This window comes from Larimichthys crocea, chromosome IX (genome assembly GCF_000972845.2).
Source record: "Larimichthys crocea isolate SSNF chromosome IX, L_crocea_2.0, whole genome shotgun sequence".
NCBI lineage: Eukaryota > Metazoa > Chordata > Actinopteri > Sciaenidae > Larimichthys > Larimichthys crocea.
In genome coordinates, this window is record NC_040019.1 from 1,524,378 (window position 1) to 1,551,777 (window position 27,400).

Genomic DNA, 27,400 nt, shown 5'->3' on the forward strand with positions numbered 1-27,400 from the left:
TGAATCTAAGCGAGTTTAGTTAACTCTTTGTTTGGATAATCCAGCCTGCAGATATTTTATGCCATTATTTGAGATTAAACAGCTTTTTTCTGATGTTAAAATTACTGCGGTTAAACGTTTGGTTTCAGTTCAGGCGCCAGAAAGATCTTGGTTAGAGTTCATGAGCGTCACGTTCACTCTGTGACTCTATAAATAATCTGCAGACAAGCGAAACAGTCGCAAGTATAAACTATATAATCTGTAGGCGGGTTAGCGCTAGCTGAAATTATATTCAGCGTTTATGTCGACGTTTCATTCAAAGCCACCAGATTATTATATTATTTTTACTCTTAAATGTGACTTTTCTTTGTAATAAATGACAATAAACTGGATATCTATGAGTTGTAGGATTCCATATGGGTCTCTAGGAAGTTGGAATTGACATTTTTTCACTATTTTTGACACTTAATAGACTGACAAGTGATCAATTAGTCCAAAAAATATTAATAGATAATGAAAATTTGAATTGTTGAATCTGGATTTGTATTGAAGATGTAATTTTTCATCTTTTTTCTGACAGAAATCTGCAATAATCTGCAGATTTAATGATAGGAATAATAAATGATGTCAATAATAAGACCAAAACAAGACTTGTGTTTCTTAAAAAGAAGTGTTTTATTTCCTTTTTAACAAAGCCCAATACAGATTTTGAAGCAAAACTGGGGAACACTGGTAAATCTCAATCCAATCATCATGTCTGAGGGGACACCCACAAAAAAGATGAGCTTCAAAATAAAAAAAATAAAAAGACACCTAAAAATAATCGTACAACCCAGAATCTGGGCCAAGAAAATAATGGTGCATGTCGTCCAAGAACTATAAAATAAAATAAAAATTTGACAATAAGAAACAAAAAGTTCATGCCAGCAGCTGTGGGGGAGGTAAATAAAATCTAGACTTCCTCTAGTAAAAATAAATGTCAGATCTAGAATCCATAACATCTGTTAACGGCTTGGAAAGAACCAATAAAATCTAGAATAAATGACATTTACTATCAGTATGCTAAAAAAAAATTTAAATCTTGGATGAGTAATCTGGTCAAATACATCTAAAAACACTTTATTTTACATTTTCAGTTGCGTGTACGGGAACTCGTACGACAGATCATCCGTGAGGGACTAATAATTAAATTAAAATTTTACCTTCCGTGGTCGTATTTCACACAACAGAGTGTGTAACTGCTGCTGTAAGTCTGTTTATAAGCATGATGGAGGAATCTGACGTGAAAGTGGAAGCGATGATCAAAACGTCATTGGGTTATTTATTTATTTATTTTTTACAACTAATCTGTTACAAAGACGTTAAAACTTTTCAACTTCACAGCCGCGCGCTGATCATGAGTGTATATATATATTTTTTGGTGGGAATAAGAGTACCGCATGGAAATAATTTAACAGCAGGTCGTGATATTTTAGTGATTTCTTCACGTCGTTTAGTCGCGGCTAACGGACGCCACTCCGAGTTTTAAGCGTGTACCAATCGTTTTTTGAAGCTAAAAGATTAAAAGATGGACGAGGGGGAAACAAACAAAATAAAAATAAAACAGTAAGTCGAGCTGTGGCTGAATATTTCTGTCAACTGGCACGTGTTTGTCCGTTTTTTTTTGTTGTTTTTTTTTTGAAAATTATGAAATTACAGACAGATCTGAAATGAGCTGATCCACCTATGTAAACACAGTGATTTTCTGATACAGAAAAATACTAAAGTGGACAATGTGTATCGATCTTTAATAACAATATCCATCGGCTGAAAAAACACCAGTCTGCGTTGATATATTCTCATGTGGGAACATATATTTTATAACAAAATAAATCTATACTGTCCTGTTTTTTGTTTTTTTATTATTTCTACGGTGATGGTCGATATATATATATATTTATATTTATATATAAGGGTTGTACGATGCCATCATCCACGTTTTTTTCTAACTCTGTAAGAAATAGTACTTTGTGACTGAAGCAGCTCAAACACTCAAAAAGGCTCTGCCTGAGAAGAACATTAGTTTGAAGCGAGAGAGAGAGGAAACAAAAATAATATACTCATCTTTTCCATCTTTATACCAGTTGTTAAAGTAATTTATAATAAAGTGTATGTTGCTATTATTATATTTTCTTAAAAAAAAAAAAAAAAAAAAGCAGTTTTTCTGTTACTGTATCGGCATTTTGACACAAAATATCCTCTTGGATATTTACACAGGAAAAGATACTTTTCAAGCAATAAAAACAAGCTTATATCGTGGGTTCGCAACAGAATAAAAACACAATTCTGAAGAAGTAATGGAGAAAGAATTGCATAGCAGATCAAGAATATGAACTGAAAACAGGAACTGATCCTTTTTGGTATGGTGCACTTTTTTTTTTTCTTTTCTCGATTCATGACTTTTGCACATTTTCACATATGTACATGAAATAGTTCAGTCCATTCATAGTTTCGCCCGCCCACACAGTTAAAAGATCAAGTTTACTTCTGCGCTATAATGCTCGACAGTAAAAAGAAGGCAGCGTTGAAGGCCGCTCTTCTTTAAAAAAAATAAAAATAAAAAATCCATAGGAGTCTTTTTTAAAAATAAAACAAAAAAAATTAAACTTTGTTTTTTTTTTTTCAAAAGTGCCATTTTGCTACATTTAATCAGCTGACCCCGCGGTCTGCTACTCGACAGTTAACACAAGCAAATGTGTTACACAGCTTCCCCTCCTCCTCCGACAACGACGACAAACGTCACACAGTTTCCTGATTCTATGAGTTTTGGTCACATGGACAATCAAACACACACACACTCACATACACTGAAACACTTGTGCAGAAACACACACACACGCTTAGATGACATGAAAGGAAACAAAAGTGGAAAAAGAAAAACTAAAGTTGTGGCCGGTGGGTTCAGTTCTGTTTGTTTTTCTATCTGCGCTCAGACATTCCCGGCTGGTAAAGCTTTGAAAAAAAAAAAGAACAAGCACCATTAGGAAAAGGCCTCAAAATGTCCTCTGCTCCGGGGAGAGTTCAGCAGTTTTCCCGCTTGATTCTGTGCTCCCACGAAAAAAAAGCAACAACAAAAAGAAGAAATCTACATTCAGACTCGCCTCTGGGCTCGTGGTCGGGCAAAGTCACTGAAATGTTTCAGGCTTCATTGTGTCTCTCTTTTTATTATTTGTCCTCTGAGTTCGGCAAACAAAGCCTCCTTTTCTCTCTCTTTAATTTTTTATTTGGAGTCTGGCGACGTTATCTCGTTATCTCCAGCTCCCGTGAGGCCTTTTTCTTGTGTCCATGTGGTGTTTGGTAGGGGGGAGTAAAATCCGGGTCCTCACCGTCTCTGCTGGGCATAGACTGGATACGCTAGCGTCACATTCAGAGAGTCATTGTGCTGGACCAAAGACGTGTGCTGGTAGTGAAGTACGAGTTCTTTTAGTGAGCTGTACAGGTTGTACGGCTCGGCGAAGCCATAACCTGAGGGGGTCTTGTTGATGACGCAGTGCTTCACCTCGCCGTCCACGCTGCAAAGAGAAGAAGGAGGAGGAGGACAGTGGTCACAGTCTGTGCTGGAGCTCTTTTATAGACTAAAACCACTTCCTATTTTAAAACACTGGTCTTAAAACAATAATCAGGTGCAGATTTAGACACTGAAACAGCTTTTTCTTGCTGCAATCGTCCTCTTGTTCATACTAGACATTAGAAATCAGGTCTTAACGTGCGTTTAATGCAGCTTAGGTGTTCTAAAACTTTGAGTAAAAGTATTGATACGTACACAACGCTGCAGGCGTAGCATCCCGCTTTGCTGCTGTCTCGAACCAGGAATGTTCCGTCTCTCTTGCCCTGGAGGAGAGCCTCCGCCTGTAGTCGGTTGATGTTGCCCAGCTTCCAGGACCGCTCGTCGTGGTGAGGAAGATCTTCGTCGTCGTCCACCATCGAGTATTGACTGAGGGGAAAAACAAAAAGGGAACACGTTAAGTTGGGAGTTTGTTTCTTGGTTGGTTAGTTTGTTGAATTTAAAGCGGACACTCACTCTTCTGTGTTCTCGTTCTTGATGCCGAGCCACTCGTTGAGCTTCTTCTGTCTGACTCCCTTCTGGGTCAACCACCTGACGAGAGAGAGACAACACGAGGACGTTAGAAACCAGGCCAGACCCATTTTGATGTCCTCTCCAGAGAGGGAAGTGGCTTTCAGAGGAGGGCTGTACTCACATGAGATACTGGTCTCTGGTCTTACGCAGCTGGATGAGGTCTGGCTTGATGCTGTTCATCCTCTTGTCGATCTCTCTGTAGTCCGCCGCCTGCTTCTTCAGGTCTTCCTCCAGTCGGCGTTTGCTGTCGACAATTTCGCTAATCCGGGATTTCAACTTCTCGTAGTTGCCCATGATCCTGAAATCGACAACACAGGAGTGAGTTTGTGCACCTGATTTAACTTTTATCATCTGCTGCTTCTTCTACAGGTGACCTGCTGACTCACCTCTGGATCTCCTTGTCGTTGCCTTCTCTCCTGAACTTCTCGATGTACTCCTTGCTGTACCGCTCTTGTGTTTGACACTGCTCCTCGAATATCTTTATAGTTTCGTTAAAAGCTTCGATTGCCGTCCTTTTCATTTGGATTTCCTGGAGGCAGAAGCGTGGCGTTAGCGTATGTTGCACAAAGACAAACGGGATAAATTCTCGATGGCGTTACGACTCTGGGCGGTACTCACTTGCGACGTTCTGGTGTATTCTTCGTACAGGCGGTCGTACTCTTTGTTCTTCTCCTGGTACTGCTGGTGGTACTCGCAGAGCTTCCTCCCCACAGCTTCGATGTTGTCTTCTTTCACCACCTGATCCTGAGAAACGACAAAGAGTTGTGTTTAAATCGCCTGAACTTGAAGTACCGTGAACGCTCCGGCTTCGACTAAGCTCTGACGTCTCACCTGCTGGTGTTTGGAGACCGGGTACAGCAGTTTGACGTCTAGCTTGGGGTTGTACTGCGCCAGTGACTCGTTGCGATAGTGGTTGATGAGCTCGACGACGGAGCTGAAGGTCAGCGGGTCCGAGAAGCCGTACTTCCCATCTCGGTGGAATATCTTAATGAGCTTGTTGTTTCCTCCTTTCCTGTGGACGAAACCAAAAAGAAAAGAAGCGAAACCGGTTAATCGAACCGCTAAAAATAACTAAAAGATGGCGAGTAAGAGGAGGAAAGCTTACCTCAGAGTCAGAGTGTAGTCTCCGTGCATTTTCGTGGAGGCGTCTCGCACCAAAAACGTACCGTCCGCGGTGTCCCTCAGCTTCTCGTTGACCTCCTCCCTTGAGATGTCTCCCCAGTACCATTCGGCGTCTTGTAGAGCCATGTTGTTGTTCATACCGTTGTTAGTCACAGTTGTGGGCTTGGGTGGCTTTGGAGGTAGAGCTGTGAGGACGAGAGGAGGGAGCATAAATAAGTGTACTGCGATGTGACTGGATGTTTACATCCTCGAATCTCTCATCTCTGAGATTATTTAATGGCTTTGCAGACGCACACTCATGCTCTGTGACTCGCTCGTCTTTTTTTTTCTCCATCGATTAAACAGAGCTGAGGAGGGGGGGAATAAAAAAAAGAAAACGCTGCCCTTCTCTGAGAGAAAGAGGCGGTGACGGCAAGGCAGTGGGAGGGGAAATGAAGCATGAGTCAGGGAGAATGAATTTCATTCAAGAAAAGGGAGATATCTGTTAATATTTCGGTATAGCTGCAGAAGAAACAATGACTCCCCCCATCATGCCGGGACAGAAAAGGTTAAAAAAATAAAAAAATGCAGGACCTAACCTGCAGATCAGCAGCTGAACATGCAGATTTTGCAGATAATCATCACAGGCTGTATTTACAATCAATCTCCTCTTCCTGTTGCAGCTTTCAGGCAGCACTGAGAGCTCTGCAGAGCTTCTGTGGTGATTTCCACAAAGATCTCGAGCTCGGGAAGAAAAAGCCTTAAATCTGCAGCGAGCTGACACCAGCTGTAGCGGAGCAAAAAAGGTAGCAGGCTATTTTTAACCCACAAATCTGCACTGCCTTTGTTCACTCCTGCTGCATTAACACCCTTTCTGCTACAATGGACCTTGCAGGGACTCATTGAGACCGCTGCTCTCTGTCGCCGGGCGATTCATGAGTGACACGGCAAAAAAAGAAAAAGAGAGAAGAGAGTCTCCGATCTGTGCAGAAAGCAGTTCAAGCTCACGGTTTCCTCACATTTCATCTCCAGATTATAAGATGCTTCTAATGTGGACGATCCAGTCTTAACAGCTTAGCAACCGGAGATTTCTACGCCAACACACAGCGCTCATATTTAAAACGATGCAAACCTCCATAAACTGGTTTCTCTTCTTAAATACGACCGCCTCAAACATCCACTTGAAAAAGCCATTAAAGGGCAGCCTGCTCGGTAACGTGTTACATCACTTACCACAGCCAATCACACGGGGGGTCTGTCACCAACCACTCCTGCATCTTTCATTTCCTGAGAGCGATGAGGTCACTGTGAAGAGCCCGTTCACTTTTCTACCTTCCTGCTTTGAATCTTCACAAGAAATAAAAATAAGCGCTGCAGCTGAACTGAAACAACTCGTCCGTGCAGCGTCACGTCTCCATGTTAAAAGCAAACGTGCAGCATCTCTCTGTTAGCAGAGGGGAGAAAACCTGCAGCCTGTTTCCATGCTTCCCCTCTCCTCTCTCTCTCTCTCTGTGTGTCGAGCTCGGCCGCCTGCTCTCTCCTGCAGGTTTGCTGCTCGGCCCCTCCTCTCTCTCTGCGCGTGTCGTGCGGCGGTTTTAGTCCGTCCCACTTCTGGCACTCAGACAAAGCCAGCTCTGCTGCAGCAGCACGTACGCAGCTAAATTATAAGGCCTGGCCCCCCGGTCAGCGGCACCCGGAGCTCCAAATACGCCTGTAATCCCACAGCGTGACACTCGGCATGACAGAGATAGCTGCCTTGATTTCCTGAGTGAAATTAAAATAGACCTCTGTGGCTCTCGGTAAGGTGGAAACACACAAGTGGAACGCGGCTCAAACTCTTGCAAAGTGTCAAAGCGGACTATAAATCAGAGTTTGTGAGAATATTTTAATGAACAAGCCTGAGAAAATCACTCATTCTTTAAGAATCGTGTGAAAAACATCATCTGTACTTTGATGTTGAAAGTCAAAAACCTCTTTGAGTATCAAGCCTAAACCTCACTAAAGGTGTACAGCCTGTACGAATAGTTTAGAACCGCACAACACGAGCGGCGGCCGCAGGCAAAGCTGCTCGCTGACAGCTACGACTGGAGGCTTAAAGAAAACAAAAAAACCTATTATTCTTGTTCTTGTTCTTTAAGCCGCGGTTATTTGTGTCTTATTCTAACCCCCAAACGACTCCTTTCGTTGTAGCCTGAAGCTGCAGCGGTGTGACAATTTAAAAGAAACTTACGTTGCAAGTTGTGCATGTTTTGGTGACTGTTCTTCTTCGTGGCTTCTCGTTTAGTCCCAAAAGGTGAATTAAATCCAGTGGGTGAGTAACTTTCAAGTCCTCCAGTAAAGCTCCATTTCATAGTTTATTCTTTAAAAAAGAAGAAAACCCGCAGCAGCTTTACGTGCTTCTTATTGAAATCCAGGTAATCCGCTCGACGTGAGGCAGGTGCAACATGCGACCGTCTAGCTGACTGACTGCTCAGTTCCTGCTGTGAGTGAGGTAAAGTCTCTCTCCCCCCTTCTCTCTCTCTCTCTCGCTCTCTCGCTTTAACTCCCCCCACCTCCCACCTCCTTGTGTGGAGGCAGGTAGTTAATGATTAGCAGTAGCCGCTCTGCCTGTTCTGAACGCGGCCGCTCGTGCCAGCAGCGTGTGTGTGCGTGTCTTTCTCCCTCGCTTTGGTCACTCCCTCTCTCTCTCTGTTTGTAAAGGAGGAGGCAGGAGAGGGAGGTGGAGGAGGTTCGGTCTTATGATTAACTTGCAAAGTTTCAAATATTTGCTGAGCTGGGCACTTTGAGGGGGGACATGTGGAGATCCAGGCGGAGAGGGGAGGGCGGAGGCGAGTGGCCCTAGAAACTGGAATCAGCCCTCGGTTAACAAGAAGTGCTCTGTGGAGCAGGCCGACTTTCCAGCCAACCAAATCTAAGTGGGCCTTTTGTCGCTTACTTAAAATAGGCACGCAGTAACTGGGAGGACGCACACACACATTCTGTACATGTGTGTTTACAAAGTGGGCTTCTTCTTCTTCTGTTATCGGAGGCAGGAGACACAAACCAGTTTGGTGTCTGAACTTTTGCGCGCTAAGTTCGTTTTTTTTTTTTTTGGTGGCGGGGTCGCGTGTTTAAGAACTCCTGCAGGTGCAAATTACTGACAGCTGAGAGTAGCCCATGCACAGGAACATTATAAATAGCCCTAACAGGTAATAAAATGTTTTAAACAGCCGCAGCCAGCACAGCTCTGGGCTTTTAACTAGCACTGTAAAAACATAACTGGCACGCAACACCAGCTTTATCTAACACAGACCACCGCTGCACCACCACGTGAAGAAAAAAAAAACGACCGTGCACGTCTGTGATCGACCAACATCAAAAAAATCTGCCCTGAGAAGAAAACCAGAATGTCAAATGAGATTTTATCTCCATACCAACACAATCGTGGCTCCATGGAAACTCACCGGTAACCACGCTGCAAGACAAATTTGAACCCGAGAAGTGAAGAGCTTGCACACGAGTGCCCGAATTAAAACTATAGAAACAGAAAGTCGTATTCGAACAGACATCCTCTGCAGCTGAAGCGTCAGAAACTGTGCAGGCCTCATTCAAGCTGCCCGTGTTCTGCTGTTATGTAACAAAGATAATCAGGAAATGTGTTGCACTCATCAAACTCTAACCGGTACATAATTAAACAGTCTTAACTCGCTTCAGCCGTGTCAGTATTTACCTCCACAGCATGCCGTCTGTCTCTCTCTACAACTGCAGCAGTTGCAGGTCTCAACACCTTTCCTCGAAGCTATTAATAGTTCAGGTCTCAGTTCGTGTTCTGCAGAACAGACACCCGTGTTCTGCATCCAGTAATGCACAGCGTACAAAAACAAGAAGCGATGCAATGCTTCACAACCTTTCTTGATAAATAACAGCAGCGTTGGACGACAGGAGGCAGAAATGAAGTGTGTATCTACCTGGAGCTGCTTGAGTTTCACTCCATTCACTGGCCACCAGAACCTCAATGATCTTGATGTGAGCATCCAAGCTGGGTTCACAACTGTGGAGGGGAGAAAAAAAAGAAAAAAGTTAAATAAAGTGTGTGTTTTACAGGCCAGGTGACAGCCTCTGCTGCTGTGTGCTGGTTTCAATCTGATGGTAATTCAGGCTTAGCTACTTTAATTGCACAGCACAGCTGGTGAGTAGAAAAGCTCCCAACCTATATCCGTGTACAGCTGAGACCCATGAGTGCCTGACAACCTGCCTACGCTCTCACAGTGTGTGTGTGTGTGTGTGAGACAAGCATGTGAGTCTGTGTGCCTCGCTGTTGCATGACTGAGCCTGCACACGTCTGTCTGTCTGCTGTGTCTATCTTTGACAGAGTATGCAGCAGCAGCATACTGGGGCACGATCCGGGGAGGCCCGCTCTGACACCTCACCTGGTGGCCTGTTGTCTGAAGAACACTGGGCTGAAGATCTCGCCCAGGGCTCTGGCGCTGAGCAGGTTCTTGGAGCAGTTTTGGCACACTCGGGCGAAATGCTTCAGCAGACAGTGGAGAGTCAGCCAGTACTGTGGGGGGAGGCTCGGGGTGCTGGCGACGCGACGTAGCAGCTGGGCGCATTCCTCAGGATTCACCACCTCTGTCGAGACAACAGACGAGAACGAACAGGATTTGAAAAAAAAAATTGATCCAGCGTTCAGCCGCTGCCGGTTTGAAGAGCAGCACGAAAAGAAACCAAAAAGATGTTTCTTTAAACATTGAGAGAAGTGGAAAAAATGCGTCATGTGCAGTTCGGTTTGGAAACCGCAGAGAGATTGTGTGGTTGACAATGAGCGTAAGGTACACTGGAAGGTGATTGGCTGCTCAGAGATGCTAGAGATAAACTTTCAGGTTTGTTTTAGTTCCTATTAACCACAGATATCCTGTTTCTGGCCTTGTGACAGCGAGAGAATGCAGCGCTACAGAACAGTGTGTCGTGTGAGAGCGTTGCCTGCAGCAGAGAGAGCGACACGGACGTTTAGAGAAGGTGACAAAATACACAGATTATTAAATTTATGAGCAGAAAAAGAGCCAAAAAACGGGCTGAAAAAACAAGAGCTCAAAACATGAAAGCGTGGAACATGAAGGGTACAGAGCACGCCGTGTGGTTTTGTGTTCAAAGTACTGCGTGTTCACTAGTGTGTCAAGGGTACATTACATCAGCACTTCTGTTTTACATAGATAACACGCTGTGGCGGGGTCTGTCTGCTCTCACCTTTGGCGGTGTGGACCATCTGAGCGTATACTGCAGTGGGGACGATGGGCTGGGGGAGATCCTGCAGGTACCTGCGCAGACCGTCGCACAGGACGGGGAGCTCCAGCTGATCCAGGTCTGCTGGGGGAGGATCTGAAGTGCACAAAGACACATGCTTAGATGCTCCAACTCATTCCTGCATGGGGGGATTTTGAATCATGCACAACATGCAAAACTGTTGTGTTCACACGTCACTGTCCTTTCACTCGTACATGCACACTTTTTCAGTTGCATCAGTTCATGGTTGGCATTAACGTCATTCTTTTTTTAGGTGGCCATTTAAGACTTCCTCTTTCGTGTACTCAGGCTGATAAAAGGGTGTTAAACAAAAAATGAACATACGTACCACAATCAAAATACTGCCTGACTTCAAGTCCACCTCCAGCAGTAAACGTCCGATATAACGTGGGGTTATCCAGCCCTGAAAATCATCAGCGTGACACGAATCGTTACGTTTATCGACTGACAAAGTTGACACAGTTTGGTTCATGTGGTTTTGTGTAACAATGTGGTTATGTCAAACTGAAAACTCACGGCGAGCGGTCAAACTCACCTTTCCTCTCAATCGCCTCCAGCAGTCGAGCCAGCATGGGTGGAGAAGTCTCCGGGAGGGAAAACTGCTCCGTCAAGTCCAGCAGACAGAAGCCTGGAGGAGCAGACAACGACAGGCCGTGAACCGAGGGAGTAAAACGAGTTTCCTGCTAATTATTCACAAAGTCAACGCTCCGTCTTGTGATCGTCTGACACGCTCCATCACACCGTGGACGTAACATTGACACTGTTAAACAGTTTATCTGCAACCAGACAGCTCCTCAAATGCGAATATGTCTGACATTTGAAGCAAATAAGCAATTAATCGATAGTGAAAATAATCACTAGTCGCAGCCCGGTCTTGCATCAGAAAATAGTGCATTTAACACACAAGTCTACACAAAGTATTAGCTCGTCAAAGATGATTTCAATTACCACTAAAACTTCTGAAAAATGGCAAAACAGAGTGTGAAATGTCCTAAAAAGGTCAAAATGAAGTCAGATCACTCTTTATCAACACCACCAACAGTTTAACAACAAGTAGAAGCCAGAGCCGTTCAACATTTGGTACTTTTACTTGAAAAAAATGACTCAGGAGTTGGCTCAACTACTCGTTTTTTGTTCTAAAAATCAGTTTCCAACACAAAGTTTTGATAAAACTTGAGTCTCACAGGGATGTGAGCAATGAAAGAGGAAACACTGGCCGTCTCCACCTTTCACAATGAATGCATACATGCATAGAGTGTCAAAGTACAGCAGTGTGTTTGTCTAAGTGGATTTCTCTCGAATCCGATGTGAGTTCGTATCAGTGAACAGAAAATGTGTGTGTGTGAGACGCTAAATGGCTGTGATCCGTCTGAACCGGCTAACGTTGACGAGGTGCATGACTTACAAACTGCTCAGAACTTCAAAAGGAAAGCAGGTCCAGGACCAGAGGACCGGCCTTCAGAGTATTTACAACGGACTGATTGAAGAACAGGAGGTGCCGAGCACTAAAGTCGAGGTTTGGAGGTCCAAAGAACTGAGCAAATAACGCTGTGATATGAGCTAAGCCAGGTCTGAGTTTTTTCTCCCCCCCTCGTTTCTCCTTCAGAACTTTGGATCCAGGTGTGGACATGAAAGGATGAAGGGCTTGGCAGGGATTTTATTTGGATTTGCAAAGGCGTATTTTAAAAAGGAGCTTTTCTGAAAGGCTCGACTGTTTCGACAGCGAGTCCGCAGTTTCAAAATGCTCGCAAACTATGAATGGAACCCTTTCTAGTGGAGCGGGCGTATTTTTCTTTCTTTGTACCTTTTAAAATTATTACAAATTTTTTCTTTGAATCGGGGCATTAAAGTGGGCATCTCTGCTGCTATTCATTAGCACGGAACTGCCCTCTTCGACTAAAGAGCGTCCAATCAGACAAATAATGAACCGCTTCATCCAAATCCACATCCTCTTTGGCCCGGGCCGAGCACACACAGGCCCGGCTGGCACGTTGCGTGTGAAGGAACTGGCTTAACCCAAGTCCCTCTTAACCACACAACACACAAAACTCCATGTAGGACAACTGGTCATCTGGAAGACATTATTGGAACTGCGAAGCGGGCGAGGGGGTGGTTTTCTCAGAAGTAGTGAACTCTGAGACGGAACACCAGAGTTTCCCTAAATAGAGATCGAGACACGCAGCGCTGCCATCACACACCTTGGAAGTGTAACCTTTCTCCCAGACAAGATATCTAACACGGCTGCCGTTCTACGGCCAACCTTTTTCTGAGAAACTCAACTCACAACCTGGAGTTAAATTTAGACCCCCAACACACACACACACACAGTTCATATCTATGGAAATCACCCAAGAGAAACAATCTAAAGAGTTGGCTAGTTTTATTAAGATAACATTCCTGACGCGTCTTTAGAAGTTTTAAATACGCTCGACAAACCGGTTTAAAAGCATCTAAGATTGCTCGGTGATAACTTCTATAACAAGAAGACGCTTCAAGGTGATCCGACGGTTTGTGATTATTTACCCGCCAGCGTATGAGTGACACCGGACAGGCCGCAGATAGAGTTGCTTCTCAGTACTGTCGACGATGTGATAGTTTCGGCACCGATGGAAATGTATCGAGTGGCGGGGGAAATATGACAGAAATGTTCGGGGCTATCGGTGATGATTTCTGAGATGCCTTGGCGTGAGATCAAACGGTCGACGTGTCCCCAACCCGGTGCCGCCGCTTGTAGTCATGGAAACACAAACATGAAATTACATAATAAATTAATTTCGGAATATTTGCTGCGTGCGTCACGGCTGAGTCTGAAAAAGTTGGGGCACAAAAACGCGACACGTGCGTATTTATTTTATGATTTGAACATTAAACTTCGTCTTTGCAGGGATTTGCAAATCATTGCATTCAGTTTTCATTTGTTTTACAAGGCGTCCCAACTTTTTTGGACTCTGGGTTGTACGAGGAATTAAGTATACTGATTTAAAACCAAGAAATGCAGCCAAACTCGTGTTTATGACAATAACTGGATGGAGTTTGTTGCTGCCGGGCAGTCAGGTGTAGTCGATTTTACCACATCTTTCATGACTGTTTGCAGAGTTCAACATATTTTCTGCGCAGCTTGTTTGAGCAACAAAGTGCTGCTGAAACTCTGGCTCACTAAACTTTCAGAAACGCCTTCAGTCAAAGCAAAAATCACCTCAACTCAAGAAACTCACGAAGCAATCCTCTTTGTAATAACACAATGCACTACAGCCGTCTTGCTCTGTTTAGAACAGCTGAGGGGCTGCACCGTATGCACACACACAGACATCACGAGACAGCGCTCGTACTTTCAATGGAGGTCGGTTTCTGTGGCAACTTGTGGGGGGAGCGCGGAGGAGGAGACGGGGGGCCTCTTGGACGTGTCTCTGCAAGCCTGCATGTTTGGCAGACCTCTTCTCGTGATATCCCAAAAGGCCTCAGCCAGTCAGTAGTCAGTTAGTCAAACCGCAGGCTGAGGAAGTCGATGCAGCTGCCACCGGTGCTGCTGCTGCTGCGGCGGTGATGATTGCGTGGGGGGGGGGAAGCTGAAAACGGTATGTCTGAAACGAACAAACTGCAGACTGCGGGCAGGACAGGGCCGGGGCACCACGGGCACACTAAAGATAGCACACACTTAGGTTAAATTTAGAGGGCCTGCTCAAGTAACCAGCATTTTCAGGTTAGACCATTTCTTCTTGTGTGAAAAGGGTTTCAGCTGAGGCACAGCGGTAAAAGTTAATAACGCACGGAAAAGCACGTCACAATGCAACATGCGTGACAGCACATTATAGAGCAATAATACAAAAAGGTATACAAGTGCAGGAAGCAGCTGGGAAAGTCGACCTGAAGCATCATTCAGACCTCCGACGACATGAAACACACGAAATAAAGCTGATTCTTTTAACAACATCTAAAAGTGGAGCTCCAACATGCTTCAACATGTGTCTAGAAGTCAATGAATGATGCAGCTCTTGAGCTGTGGTGAGTTAAAAAAAAAAGGACAGGCAATGTCTCCTCCTGCAGGGTGGAAGACGCAGTGCAAAAGCTTAGCAACAGCCAATGAGGAGCCTGTTGCTACAGCCTGACAATTAACCCTATAAAGAGCAGCTGGTCCACACACACACACACACACAAACCACCAGTTTCCTGACGTGCAATTAACTGTGAATCAGAATTACATCAGGCCACGTTTGCAGAGCGCTGACGCCTCTTTAAATAGGAATAAAATGAAACTTTTAGAGGCGAGTGGTCGCAGCACGAATGTGATGCCGGATATACTTTATGTCAGCAAACGTGTGTTCAAACCTGCAGCTTTATTTCACCACATTTTTTCGCCCAACGATGCAGATTGATTTGAATGTCACCGCGTCACGTCTGATATATGTTGTTATTTGTAGAACCACAGAAAAGTAGTTCCTCACCCTGCACTGAAGCAGACGTGTGCAGTGTTGTCATGTCAGACTCACGTCAAACTTGGTTTTATTTACAAACAGAGCATGTGCAAAGACTTTTTCTGCCTCATGCATCCTCAAAAAGCGAGTATTAGATCTGAATGTGCCACGAGGGGGTTCGTGATGCAGACACACAGCTGGTTTTCTATGCAGTATCTTGATCGAGCACGTCTGGTGGCGTGAGGCGGTGATAGTTTAATGTTGAGTCGTTTAAATGCAATGTGAGCTCCGCGCTGAAAGGGCGTGCTGTGACTGCTCTTTGGCTCTCCTCGGAGCGCATCGCTGCGTGCACATTGCAAGGCACCAGAAGGCTCTTTTAGTGAACTAATTGCTTCTATTTTTAATTGAAGCGTCCGTCATCATGACCCAAGTTAGGAGAAATAAGTCCCCGGTTGGAAATAACCGTGCAGCTCATGATCCATCTTGTTCGGGGGTTGTTATGTAACGCCACACCTTCACAGCACGAGGCCCGCACACAGTACCTGAGCTACACTGGCTAGTCGACCTCGTCTCCCTCCCAGTTAAACACATCAAATATTTGAAATGCCTCCTCTGTTCCCCTCTATGACTTTGTGTCTCTCTAATCTCACCTGTCTTATTGCTTTTCAGCTCCCTCTCTCTCTCTGTGCGTCTCTCTCTCTCTCTTTCTTAATCCTGCTTGCAGACATGCTCGGACTGCTAGTAAAGAAGATTTGCCGATTCAGACTTGGGTCTCTGCACACAATCAAGTAATGAAACGGTTATGCGCGCTTTCATGCACACGAGTCTGACTGGATTTATACTCCAACGTAGTTTGGAGAGCTCTGATACGTCATTACTTCTTTTTTTCCTGTGTTGTACCACTAAAAAAAGCAACATGTTTATTAAAAACGTGCACGGTTACAACCGCTGAGTGTGTCACAAGCTCACTGTTTCACACAGGAAGACCGAACTGGTTTGGTGTGCGTAAGTTAAGTTTTAATCTAGGTTACAATGTGGCCTGAATCTAGATGTGTATAAACTTTGGTTAGATGAGGAACTGCAGGTAGTGCTGAAACCATTTAAAAAAAAGTCAAATCCATCCTTTCAAATGTGAGGATGTGTCTGTAACTAAATATCTTTTTGGTTTTTGACCGTTTGTCAGACAAAACGTGCATCTTAAAAGATGACATCTTGAGTTTTTGGTGGACTTTTTTCACACTTTTTAAAGCCAAACGACGATGAACATAAGCTCTAGTTATGGGCACTTTTCAGTCTGGCTGGACAACATAACTTTAAACACCTGTGATCCACATAAAAACCTCTTTTTCACACGCTTTAGCGAGGATTATGAGAGTTGTCATACTAGCTGGAAAGTTGCTCATGAGCAACTCATTTTACGAGTTAAACATATTTTGAGGGAACATATGTGTAGCTGATGACGGACATTTAATAAACACTCCTCTGTGACACACTCCGATGATGGAAACGATGACAGGCCAGAGATAAATTTAAATCCAGCTCGAGTCTGACGTTCGCAGGCAGAGGATTTGTCGCAGGCGCTCTTCTCATCCCCAGATTTATACCGACAACGTTACATGCTCATATTAAGCAGGTGAAGTGAATAAAATAAGAACTTCTACATCTAGTGATGGTAAAACAAGCCAAAATAAAATTTGAAATTAGCCTCACGGCAGCAGCGCGCACGCTGATGACAATTACAGTGTGAAACAGCAAATCGTCGGGGGTCCTATTCAGCCGCGCAACCATTTATTGTCCAGTTGCATTGTGCACCAAGTTACTGCAATCAGCACTTAGCACAATACTGATTCATCACAAAGCTACAAATCAGTCTACCATGCAGTCTGTGTGCAGCCCCTCTCCACCAAAGAAGCGCCAACACATTCCTGGCCCCGGCCAGCCCCACAGAGGAACGCTACATCAGAGCAAACTATCACGTTATAAAAACTTCTGCTGCTGCCGCCGGTGATGATCACTTTGGATTTACTGATCTGTGACTGAAAGGTACACCCAGTGTGAAACCAAAACTGAAATCGCTCCACGCTCAGTTTGAGAGAGGATTGTTAGCCGAGACAAAAAAAAAAAAAAAAAAATTGACAGTAAAAGACAGAAAGAGTGTTTAATGCAGCAGATGTCAGCCTGAGTGCTAAAGAGGCCCAGGGAAGGAGAGCTACATTATCTCAATCTCCAGCTATGCAGAGTACTCTCTCTGCGACTGTCTCCTCCGTACAGCATGCTCTCTTCCTTCCAGTAGCCCCTTTTATTACACAACCCAACTGTTCCATAAAGTCAGTTTACCGTGCAAATATGAAAATAATCCACATTTTAAGTTTTAAGTGCTAGTGCTTTTTTTTTTTTTTGCATGAAAACTGAAAACATAATGATAAGCCTCAGACGTGCAGCAGAGAGAGAGAGAGATGCCCGATGGCATCAAATATTTCCATAAACAAGACCGAGCATGCAGGCCGAACCCTGTGAGAGCACGTAGAGTAACAACCAGTTATTCACACTTTTATCTCAAACATTTGGAGGAATGTTCACTCGCACTGGCTGTTAGAAGATAAACACAAAACACGGCGAACATTTAACCGTGTAGAGCCAGTGTTGGTACCGGACACGGTCAGTGAACTTTAATATAGTTTAAAATGGTTGTAATGATGACACTATGCTCCAAAAGTGCAGGAAGTTTTAGCCGCACAATGATTCATCTGATCATCTGATGATGCGCTTTAATATGTTGAGAAATACTCATTCGATTTAGGAGAAATCAATGTGTAAAGTCCAGAAATTCTTTGTTACTTTAATAAAATAAAAGCATGTTGTGCATCACTGTGGCGAATATGAATCTATCCTGCACGTCTGTGCGAAGCCGAGTAGGAAAATGGAGCTGGAAGTTGATGTTTGGTGGGGCGTCGTTCTTTGAGTTTCAATCTCCCCGAGTTCCTTTTCCTCGGCGGGCCCGGACACATGTATATTCTCTCAACTGTGAGGCCCAGAAAAGGAGCAACACTTTAATGTTTGAGAAAAAAAAAAAGAGCTGAGAGCTGGAATGAGGCGGAACAGTTTCCCAGCCTAGCCCTCTTCTTCTTCTTCTTCTTCTTCTTCTTTTCCCTTCTTACCCTCTCCACATCTGCTGCACTCATGTAAACCCCTGTGGCTCAGAGAGCAGAGGCCCCCTTTCCAAACCTCCATTCTCCACCTCCTTTCCCCCTAGCAGAGCTGACTGTAGGAACTATCAAAACATTAAAAAAAAAAGGGGGATGAGGGGGAGAAGAAAAGGGAGGAGGAGGAAGAAGAAAAAAAAAAAGCCGAGGAGTAGGAGGAAGGGAGTGAGATCCCTTGGTGGTAGGCAATAAATCACAAACACTCTGGGAGCAAAAAAGAGCCCTGCCTCAATCGCGGAGCCCCCTCTTCAAAGCCCCCTTGAGCATGCAGAGCCCTCCCCAAAAGGCCCCCACCCTGTACCCCGTGCCTGCTTCAAGCCCCCAGCTCCACTCCGGTCCTGATCCCCTTTTGCACCGACCCTTTAGCAAAGCTCTCCCTCTCCCTCACCCACAACCTCAGGGCCTCTTTTCCTCCTCCTCCCTTCTTTTTTTCTCTCTCCCTGCATCTCTCACAGCACCAGGACACAGAGACTTTTCTTCTCCCGGTGCTACATTCACACTCGCTCCGGGCTCAGCGCTGCCACTCAACCACAACACAGCCATTCAACACATGCCCCCTTCATACAGCTCCTCGCTCGTCCTGCAAAAAAAAAAAAAAAAAAAACCACAGCAAAGAATTTCACAATCGGACCACAAAAGGGGCAGAAACTAGAAACCTGGCAACTACAGCTGCTCTTTAGGTGAGCAGGAAGCTTTAAGTGCACATTCAACACAAGCCGCAGTGTCTTTAAAAAGATGCGAGTTTTAATTGCAGCTCATAGTTGTGGCCGGAGCGTGTAACACTCACACAGATTTCAAAGGGGAATTTTTTTTACGCAACCATCTTGAAGATCAGAGGATTTGAACCAAACGGGACGTGTTAAACAGTTCGGCTTGTTTGCTGTCGGACACAAGGATCTGTTTTGTCTCTTTGTGTCCGCCGTAGAGATTGATCACGTTCAGGCCGAGCTTTGCGTCAAACTTGGGCGACACAGCTCGCCCACGTTACTCAAAATTGCAAAAAAGTATCTTCACATATCTCTGAAGTTGTTTTTATTTGCAGGCAAAATGAAGCACCTTTGGGCGACGGCATTTCCTAACCGAGGACCGCTCGATGCAGCGTCTGCAAAGTCCTGTGCACTTACTGTAAGGATGTTGCTAAGTCATAATAACCCTATCATGAACTGAAGAGCTAGCCCAGCTGTTCACCCGAGGCCTTCAGAGAAGGAGCAATTTGCCTTAATCATCAGTGTACAGTGATCTAATCATCTTTCTCAACGCTGACAGGGGAATTATATTCCCTTAAGATGTGGCTTTGTGGAGAAACACAGATGATATCCGCTGGTAACATATGGCTGGCACAAGATGCTCTGGTGTACGACAGCCTGGATAGTGGCCAGCGCCATTGTCCTCTGGGACTGAGCTTCACATTCAGTGCAGCTGTACAGCACGGGGTCGAGCAACTTGTTGTCAAAGAACCGCAACTGTTCTGCGAATTCAGCATCTTTCTCACACTTTGTCGAGCTCAACCCAGAACCGAGGAGGCCAGAGGGGAAGGAACCACCTCCTCCTCAAACCCACAAAAGTCCAAACTCAAAGTCAGCGTGCAATCAGATTTTTCCGTCAAACAGTTAATTAACTGTTAGAGAATTAAAATGTCATGCTCCGCTAGCACAGCTGCCCCTTTCTTTCATCCTTCATTAACTTGACGACCAATATTTTGATCCTCGGGCGACATAAATTCTCACTGACGCCAAGAGGCTAGAAGCACGTTCGCAGGTTATCTTTACTCGACCAACAAATTGGCTCAAAGTGAAATCTGAAACGCGGCTAATCAATTTGAATTAACTCAACAGTGAGCTACCAGATGAGGGTTAACACTAATTCTCGATTATGGCTGTGAGTTCACATCCGGTGAGTTTTCTTTTTTCTCAGGCACCAGAGCAGAACAGTGAAGAATTTGTCACGCAAAGTGAAACTCTAGTTTTTCTTGCTAAAGCCATTATTTGAGGAAGTTGTGTAATTGATTTTTTTTTGCATAAAAACGGTTTCATTATGGATCTACAGCAGTCTGCAAACGACTTTACCTCCTGACTGTGTAGGAGTGCTAACATGTGTTTCAAACTAGTCACTGGAGTGTTTGGAGAGATGAAAAATGGTGGAATGCATGGGAAAAAAAGACAAAGCTGATAGGTCAAGTGTGGCGTTGACAGAGTTAGTGCATCCTTCACAGATTGTAACAAACTTATAGATATGTAATACCCATAAATTAAAGGTTTTAAGACAAAACACCAACTCCAAAACACCAAAAATCCCCTCAAAGGTCTTAATTTCTGCTTTTCTGACACTGTATGTCTTTGTTGTTCAAAAAACATGACTACGGGGACATGTGATGGACATTTTTCACTATGTTTGCGCCCCTGTTTGATAAACTGCTAGTTAAACTCACCTTGCTCTGAGTCGGAGTCTGTCTCCGCCTTGAAGGCGCCCGGAGCTACAGGTAAGGGTCTGAGCGGCCTCGGCTTGGGCGTGGGGGGAGAGATCCATTTCTTCCCGATGAACTCGACATATGTCCCGGGGAAGTCCCCTTTTTCCTGAGTGGTTTCGTTGAATCCTGGCAGCCAGCCAATCTCATCCGGCCTCTGTTCCAGCCCATCGGTGTACCCGAGCGCCACCAGAGCTCCTTTGCTTACCAACAATATATCCCCCACATGCAGATCAATGTCCTCCTCCCTCTCCTTCTTGTAGTCGTACAGCGATCTGTACTGATACCCCTCTGCGCTCATATTGATCGCTTTGTGAGGTGTTCTGAAGAAGAAGTTCAACCAACAAAGTTACTTTTCAGGTTTCTCTGATTATGCGTTTAGTCCAGGTACACATTTGCTAGTTCAAACGGTTGTTGTAGGTGTAAATGTCCCGACAACAACAAAAGCACTGCAGGAGACAGAGATATCTAGCTCGTCTTCATTCTTTCACAGTTCCTGTCTCTTCTGAACGACTTCCAGTTTTCTTGGTGCGTCGCCTCACAGTATGTACCCATCAATAAATGGCCTGCAGCAGCAGCTGATGGTGGTGATCTTGAAAATGCAATCCAGACCTGTAAGATGAGAGGAGGTGGAGAGGTCATTTGAAACACATTGCATAAGACAATATAGCGGTATAGATTCACAGTCAAGGGATCTTAAATTGTTTGCAGATTGTGCACAACAGGCTTACATTGCATTTGCAGAAGAAACACTTGTTAAAACTGTTACTTTGCACCTTTTTACAAATATTACTGACCGCAGCTCTTATATGCATTACAGTTAAATGGTTAAAACCCTCAAACATACAACATGTAATCCACATGTTGTGATGAACCGAGTATCTATCATAAGGAACATATAACTTCAGGCTGCAAAAATCAGAAATGCTTTTTTGTAAACAAACAAACAAACAAAAACAACACATGTAACCATCTATTAAGAACAATATATATATATATGTTAACCTGCAGAAGTCACATTATTACTACATTACTTACTGTTATGTTTGTCTGTTACCATGTAATCTAACACACATGTTTAACCTGATGCATGAACTCTTATGCTGTATTAAGCATATAAAACTGAAATAAAAACACAGTTACTTCATACTATACAAGCTGATAGATCATATATGCAAAACCCTCCTTTTTTAAATATGTATATTTGCATCAGTTGTGTTTTTTTGGGGGGTTAAGCCTAAATTTAACAGTTTCTAAGCTCGACTTAAGCCAACATATCGCTGCTAACTAGTAGCATTTTATCCGTGACAGCTTAAATTCGCCACTCTCTTACATAACTAAAGCTAAAAAATATATACTAACATTAAGAGACAGACTATAAAATAAATAAATAAATAAAATGTCGACTGGAGCTGCTTTTTTTTTTTTTTTTTTTTTTTTTTTTTTTTTTAGCTCGAGTTAGCTCGGGCTAGTTAGCTCGAGCTAAGTGTTAATTAACCATCAGCTGGAAGTAATTACGAGTTTAACTAAAAGTTTCCATCGTGTAAAAAACGAACCAACGGTTACTTCTCGTAACCGTTGGTTCGTTTTTACACGATAACACTAAAAAAATGATCGCTTAAAGTGGATAGAAAGTGAAGTTTAAGCTGAATAACCGCTAAGAAAGTGCAGTTAGCTCACAAGTAACGTGTTAAAGTGTAACTTTATGACGTTTTAAAGTGGTTTTTAATGTTAATATTTGTTTTATATCGCACATACCGAGTCTGAGATCCAACAGGCGAGTCCTCTTCTTCTCTTCTTCTCCTTCCTTCGCTCCGTTAAAAACAAAAGTTTACGCGATGTTATTGAGGATAAAACAAAACAACGCGGATACAGTACCAACACGGTGGGGTTTTAAAACAACTAAACAACTACAAAAAACCGCTCTGTGTTTAAAATCCGGTTTAACGGGTACTACAAACTGCTACAGCCCGTGCACATAACGGCACGTTTTCCTAGTCCTGAACAAAATGCTCCCTGAACGGCGAGAGACGAGAGGAGGAGGAGGGAGGGGAGGAGGACAAAAGCACGGCAGCGCATTGGCTCACACCGCTGTCAATCACTCACGTCGCTCCGTGCGAGCCAATCACATGCGCGCTAGTGGAAATCGGACACCGCCCCCCCCCTCCCCTTCCCCTTCCCTTTGCCATGTATAATCTTGCACGCAACCGCCTATGGAAATTACATAACTTGCCTCACTCACGCAAACCTGATGTTAACCATGTTTTATTTTTTATTTTTTTATTACCAGCATCTGTTCTTATACTTTTAAAAGTATTATCATCCAAAACAAAGAGGATAATGTAAAGATATCACTCCAGAGGATGCATGTGAACACATAAAACCATCATTTTCTTTGTGTTCTGAGTCAATATTATGGTGGATTTCATCAAAACAGAACACAGCTGGCAATATAATCTAAAACAAAAACAAAAAAAAGGGAGAGGGGGCTTTTTCTCGTGATAGCCAGGACAGCACGTAGGACCATGTTTTTCTTCGTAAATCATCAGATCTTCTCGTGCATGTATGGAAGATCCCAAAAATCTTACAGTGTCACCATCTGAAAGCACATGACTGTGAATGTGGGTGGCCTAATTATGGTAGGGAAAGAAGAGGCTGTGGAGCTTGCAGAAATCCCCTATCAGGTCTTAACCCTACTGTCCCGGGCTGCGTGCTTTAAAAAAAGAGACTGTAAGCAGCTTTGTGCAGCCGGGTAGGCCCCTTTGAGTATTCTACAGTCAAGAGACAGGACATCATCACCGCATGAGCAAAAGAGGAAGGAGTTTAGAAAACAGGAGAATTGGTTGTGTTGTAATGAATACTTACTAGGAACTTGGTGTTGGGAAACTTCAATAATCTTTCTTTGAGTCACTTGCCCACAACAGTGTAACCTCACTGTCACCATTGACTGTATTTCTTTCTATCGTTACTCAACCGTGTCCAGTAGAAGGGTTTATATTTCTGCTGTAGATGATGAAAATTAATATTTGAACCACCAGACCATATAATCCCAGATTCTGTCAGCCCCCTTCATGATTAAATAAACTCTGGTGACCCATTTGTTGCCCCGCGGATACCCAAACTAACACATCTGGTATAGGATCCCTCCCTTGTGCCCACACAGAGCCTTTATTGGTTTGGACTTTTCTAACAGACATTTCAGGGTGAGGCCTGAAAACAAAAGAACGTCATACTTCCCATAAACTTCGTTTGGCTTGTTTGCACAGTGAAAAACAAGCAAGTGGACTTTCAAAAATAGCTGGTTATTCTTCAGTCAGAGAGTTACTCATTTAGTGTTTTCTCATCTGCTATACCAGGAAAGTGTAAACATAGTCCTTGGAAACAGTTATCAGGTGTTGTATTATATTCCCAGGACGAGTTGGATTTTTAATCACAGACTGTTTGCATGTTTTATGCCGAGAATCTTTCAATGCAAACTCTCCATGACGCACTGCTCCACATTCTGAAATGGATTTGTTTATGCAAAGAGTATTTTCTGATCACAGTGTTTCCTTTAGGTCTCGTCGGCACAGATAGTGCCAGCTATCTACTGTAGCTGCACGAGCAAGGATACTGAAGATAGTTTATGATATTTGACAGCGTCATTAAACTTTTCACCATATAAGAAACACAGTTACAATCTAATTCCTGCAGCACTCTGATTTCATACAAATTTTGTTTGCAGTGTACTTCAGCCTTGAGTATTTTTCCTCGTGGAGAGCCGTGTAACTTACTTTTTTTCTATTTGGCAGCATATTTAGCAAGTTCTTGAATAATTCACCCGATAAGCACTTTCAGTTGACGTACATGTCATTGAACAGCACTTGGAGGTCCACCACATACTGTGAGATCTCTTCAGCCTTTGTCATGCTAATTCTCAAAGTGTGAAGTTGCTCTCAGACCACCTACCATGTTGCTACAGCGTTCCAGAGAAGTCTGAAATAGATCAACAACCCTGATATCGCAGAATAACATCGCAATACTTCATAAGTGAAGTGTACGTGTGACAGGATAACATCATTTTAATGTGAGCACTGTTCTTTTATGGCTTATATGTTCATTTCTATACATCTCAGCAAACGTTGCACGCTCTTTGAAATATTTGTAACATTTTGAAAACAACTTTTTCCTCCCTTTCAGCATCTGTCAAAATAGTTTTGCTTTGGGGGAGCAGACGCTGTATGGGCTCTCAGACTCTGAATTAAAGCCGCAGGTATACGGCAGTGGGTTCCTTTCATGTCGCAGCAGTGGGATCTACTTTTTAAAGAATTCTCTCTGCATGGATTGGGCCCCTTAAACCATTAATCTAGGCTGTGTTTTCAGGCTTTTAATAATGGCTAACTTTAGGGTGTAGAGCTCTCAGGATTCCAGCTTTTTATCCCCCCCCCCCCCCCCTCCTCTCTCGCTCTCTTTTTATTCACTGATTCTTTTACTTTTGTGAGCAAGCTGAGAATTCTCACATGGGTAAACCCCATAATGCTCACCAACATAAGATGAACTTGTGAAATGCTTCACCCACCAACGCTTATTTAAACAAAAACCCAAAGAGAAAAAAAGAAATAACTGATACTTCCTCCTTATGCTTCTTTGGTTCCCCATAACCACAGGAGCAGCACTCTTTCACACACAATAAACTCAGTCATCTTTAAGCTCCATTGGCACATTTGTTTGTTCAGTGCTTCATTATATTTTGAAGTGCCTGACAAGAAGAAAGTAAACATTGTCAAAGCCATCGAGGAATTACCATAAAAACAGACTTAAGCATCTTAAGTGTGATGAAACATGCATGATAAATAGTAATTACCTATTTATCATGGCTTATTTTTAATCAGCATGCAAGCATAAATATGTGCGAAATATCTGTAATGTATTCATAAAGTACTGTCTGTACTGTACATATTCATATCTAGCTGTGTTTTCTGTGTATAATGTTTAATCACTTATATTCACAACTGCACTATGTAAATATATATATTTATTATATTACATACTGAAACAATATATCTCTGCTGCTATAGAAGCTGTAAGATCTTCAATCCGTCCATACTGTTAACACTGTATATATCTTATAACATAATTCACATTTATATCTGCACTATTATTTATATATTCTTATACATATGTACATTACTCTGCACTTTACTGCCTTTTTGCACTTCTGGTTAGAAGCTAAACATCTAAATTTCTCGTTGTCTCAGTCCCTGACATGACAATAAAGCGAATGTAATCTAAAAAAAACCCCAATATAATTAGACATTACTGAGAAGTGTTCACATGTTCTCACAGCTTAATTATTGCATGCATCATTAAATCAACAATTCATATAAAAAATATGGTTATTTTAATGATAATTCCAATTGTTTGTGGCACTTTGAGGTTCCCATGATCCGCATCGTCCGTAACGAGTCTTCATTAGTGCAGCATTTCTCTCCACTTTGTAATTTTCATCCTGCAATCCAAAGAATCCTCTGCAGATTCTTGTACATAAGGCTCACAACAGTACTCACAACCTTCCTCTGGTATGAAAGAACACTTCTCTCTACTCGACCATCAATCCATCAATCCATCAGACAATGACCTTGTTCACTGGAGTAGTCCATAAATTTTTCATTTTCATTATTAGACACAGTTCAAGTGTTTTCTGCTCTCTGAATTTCTACATGCTTTAAAGAACATACGGACGTATGGTGGAGTCTGTCTGTTGGCAGGGTTTGTTGTTTGCTTAGCACATGTGTAGAAAGTGCTAACAATATGATGAAGTGACACTAGCAACTAGAAAGCCTGTTTACAGCTAAATGCTCCTCCGTTTTCACTGGCTGCTCTCTAACTTTGTCTTCCTGCTGTTTGGTACTGGGCGAGTGGTTGTTTACTGGAAGCTTTTAAAGCTTTTTTTGCTTAAAAATGATGCCGATGAGAGCGGCGAGCGTGAGCCAAAGCAGTAAAGTTGTGGGCGGCGAAACCAAAAACAATGAGCTGAAAGTTGGTAAAACGCTCTGCGGACTGCAGAGTCGCTCGCATTAGTCATTTGATCCTTTGTTAATAAAACATTTTTTGATTATAGCAGATTTAACTTAAGCAGCAGCAGCATTGTGAATAAACACAAGCGGCATGTTGTTGATGCCGCGCAGTTAATCACACACAGATCTCAACAATGAGTCACATTTTTGTGCTCGTATTGACACACACCAACAAAACAAGATCAGAATGGGCGCACAACATAGGATCAATCACAATACAACACGTCTGCATGCATTACAAAACTTCCACTTTAGGGGCGGCAGTAGCTCAGTCCATAGGGCTTGGGAATCGGAGGGTGGTCGGTTCAAGTCCCACATGGACCAAAAATATGGAAGGTGGATTGGTAGCTGGAGAGGTGCCAGTTCACCTCCTGGGCACTGCCGAGGTGCCCTTGAGCAAGACCCCACCCAACTGCTCGCTGGGCGCTGGTCTGGCTGGCTGCCCATCACTCCACCATCTCTCTCCACATTTGCATGTCTATGCCCTTGTACAGCATGTGTGTGTGTGTCCGGGTTAAAATGCATGTAAAAAATAAAATAGAGTGAAAAAAGAATTTCCCCATCGAGGGATTGATAAAGTATTTCTTCTTTATTATGCTCATATTTCACACAACTGTATCAATGAAGCACGAAGCTGGTGGGTGTATGTGGATGTGAGCAGGTCTCTCTCTGTGTGTGCTGACCCTGTCACATTATTCTTATGCTGTGAAAGGCCTAACTAATGGAACACTTGTGGTGTAGTACGTGTGATAATATTACACTTGTGACAGGAGTTAAGTCGAACA

General features: G+C 43.4%; 1 protein-coding gene across 3 annotated transcripts; it reads right to left on the reverse strand.

The window, feature by feature from the left end:
• Positions 1 to 684: 684 nt before the first annotated feature.
• Positions 685 to 22,583, reverse strand: pik3r1 (phosphoinositide-3-kinase, regulatory subunit 1 (alpha)). 3 transcript variants are annotated; one of them, XM_010745839.3, is made up of 15 exons: positions 22,318 to 22,583; positions 20,524 to 21,171; positions 11,016 to 11,108; positions 10,809 to 10,883; positions 10,424 to 10,555; positions 9,607 to 9,808; positions 9,145 to 9,227; positions 5,202 to 5,403; positions 4,928 to 5,108; positions 4,715 to 4,840; positions 4,483 to 4,625; positions 4,218 to 4,394; positions 4,040 to 4,114; positions 3,782 to 3,952; positions 685 to 3,530 (listed from the first exon to the last, which is right to left on the reverse strand). In XM_010745839.3, the coding sequence occupies exons 2-15, from the start codon at positions 20,858 to 20,860 to the stop codon at positions 3,341 to 3,343; spliced, it is 2,187 nt and encodes a 728-aa protein (XP_010744141.1). In that variant the 5' UTR covers positions 20,861 to 21,171; positions 22,318 to 22,583; the 3' UTR covers positions 685 to 3,340. The 3 variants fall into 3 exon arrangements, with proteins under 3 accessions (XP_010744141.1, XP_010744138.1, XP_010744139.1); XM_010745836.3 differs by lacking the exons at positions 9,145 to 9,227; positions 9,607 to 9,808; positions 10,424 to 10,555; ... (2 more) ...; positions 20,524 to 21,171; positions 22,318 to 22,583 and adding an exon at positions 7,428 to 7,721; XM_010745837.3 differs by lacking the exons at positions 9,145 to 9,227; positions 9,607 to 9,808; positions 10,424 to 10,555; ... (2 more) ...; positions 20,524 to 21,171; positions 22,318 to 22,583 and adding an exon at positions 6,431 to 6,705.
• Positions 22,584 to 27,400: the final 4,817 nt, after the last annotated feature.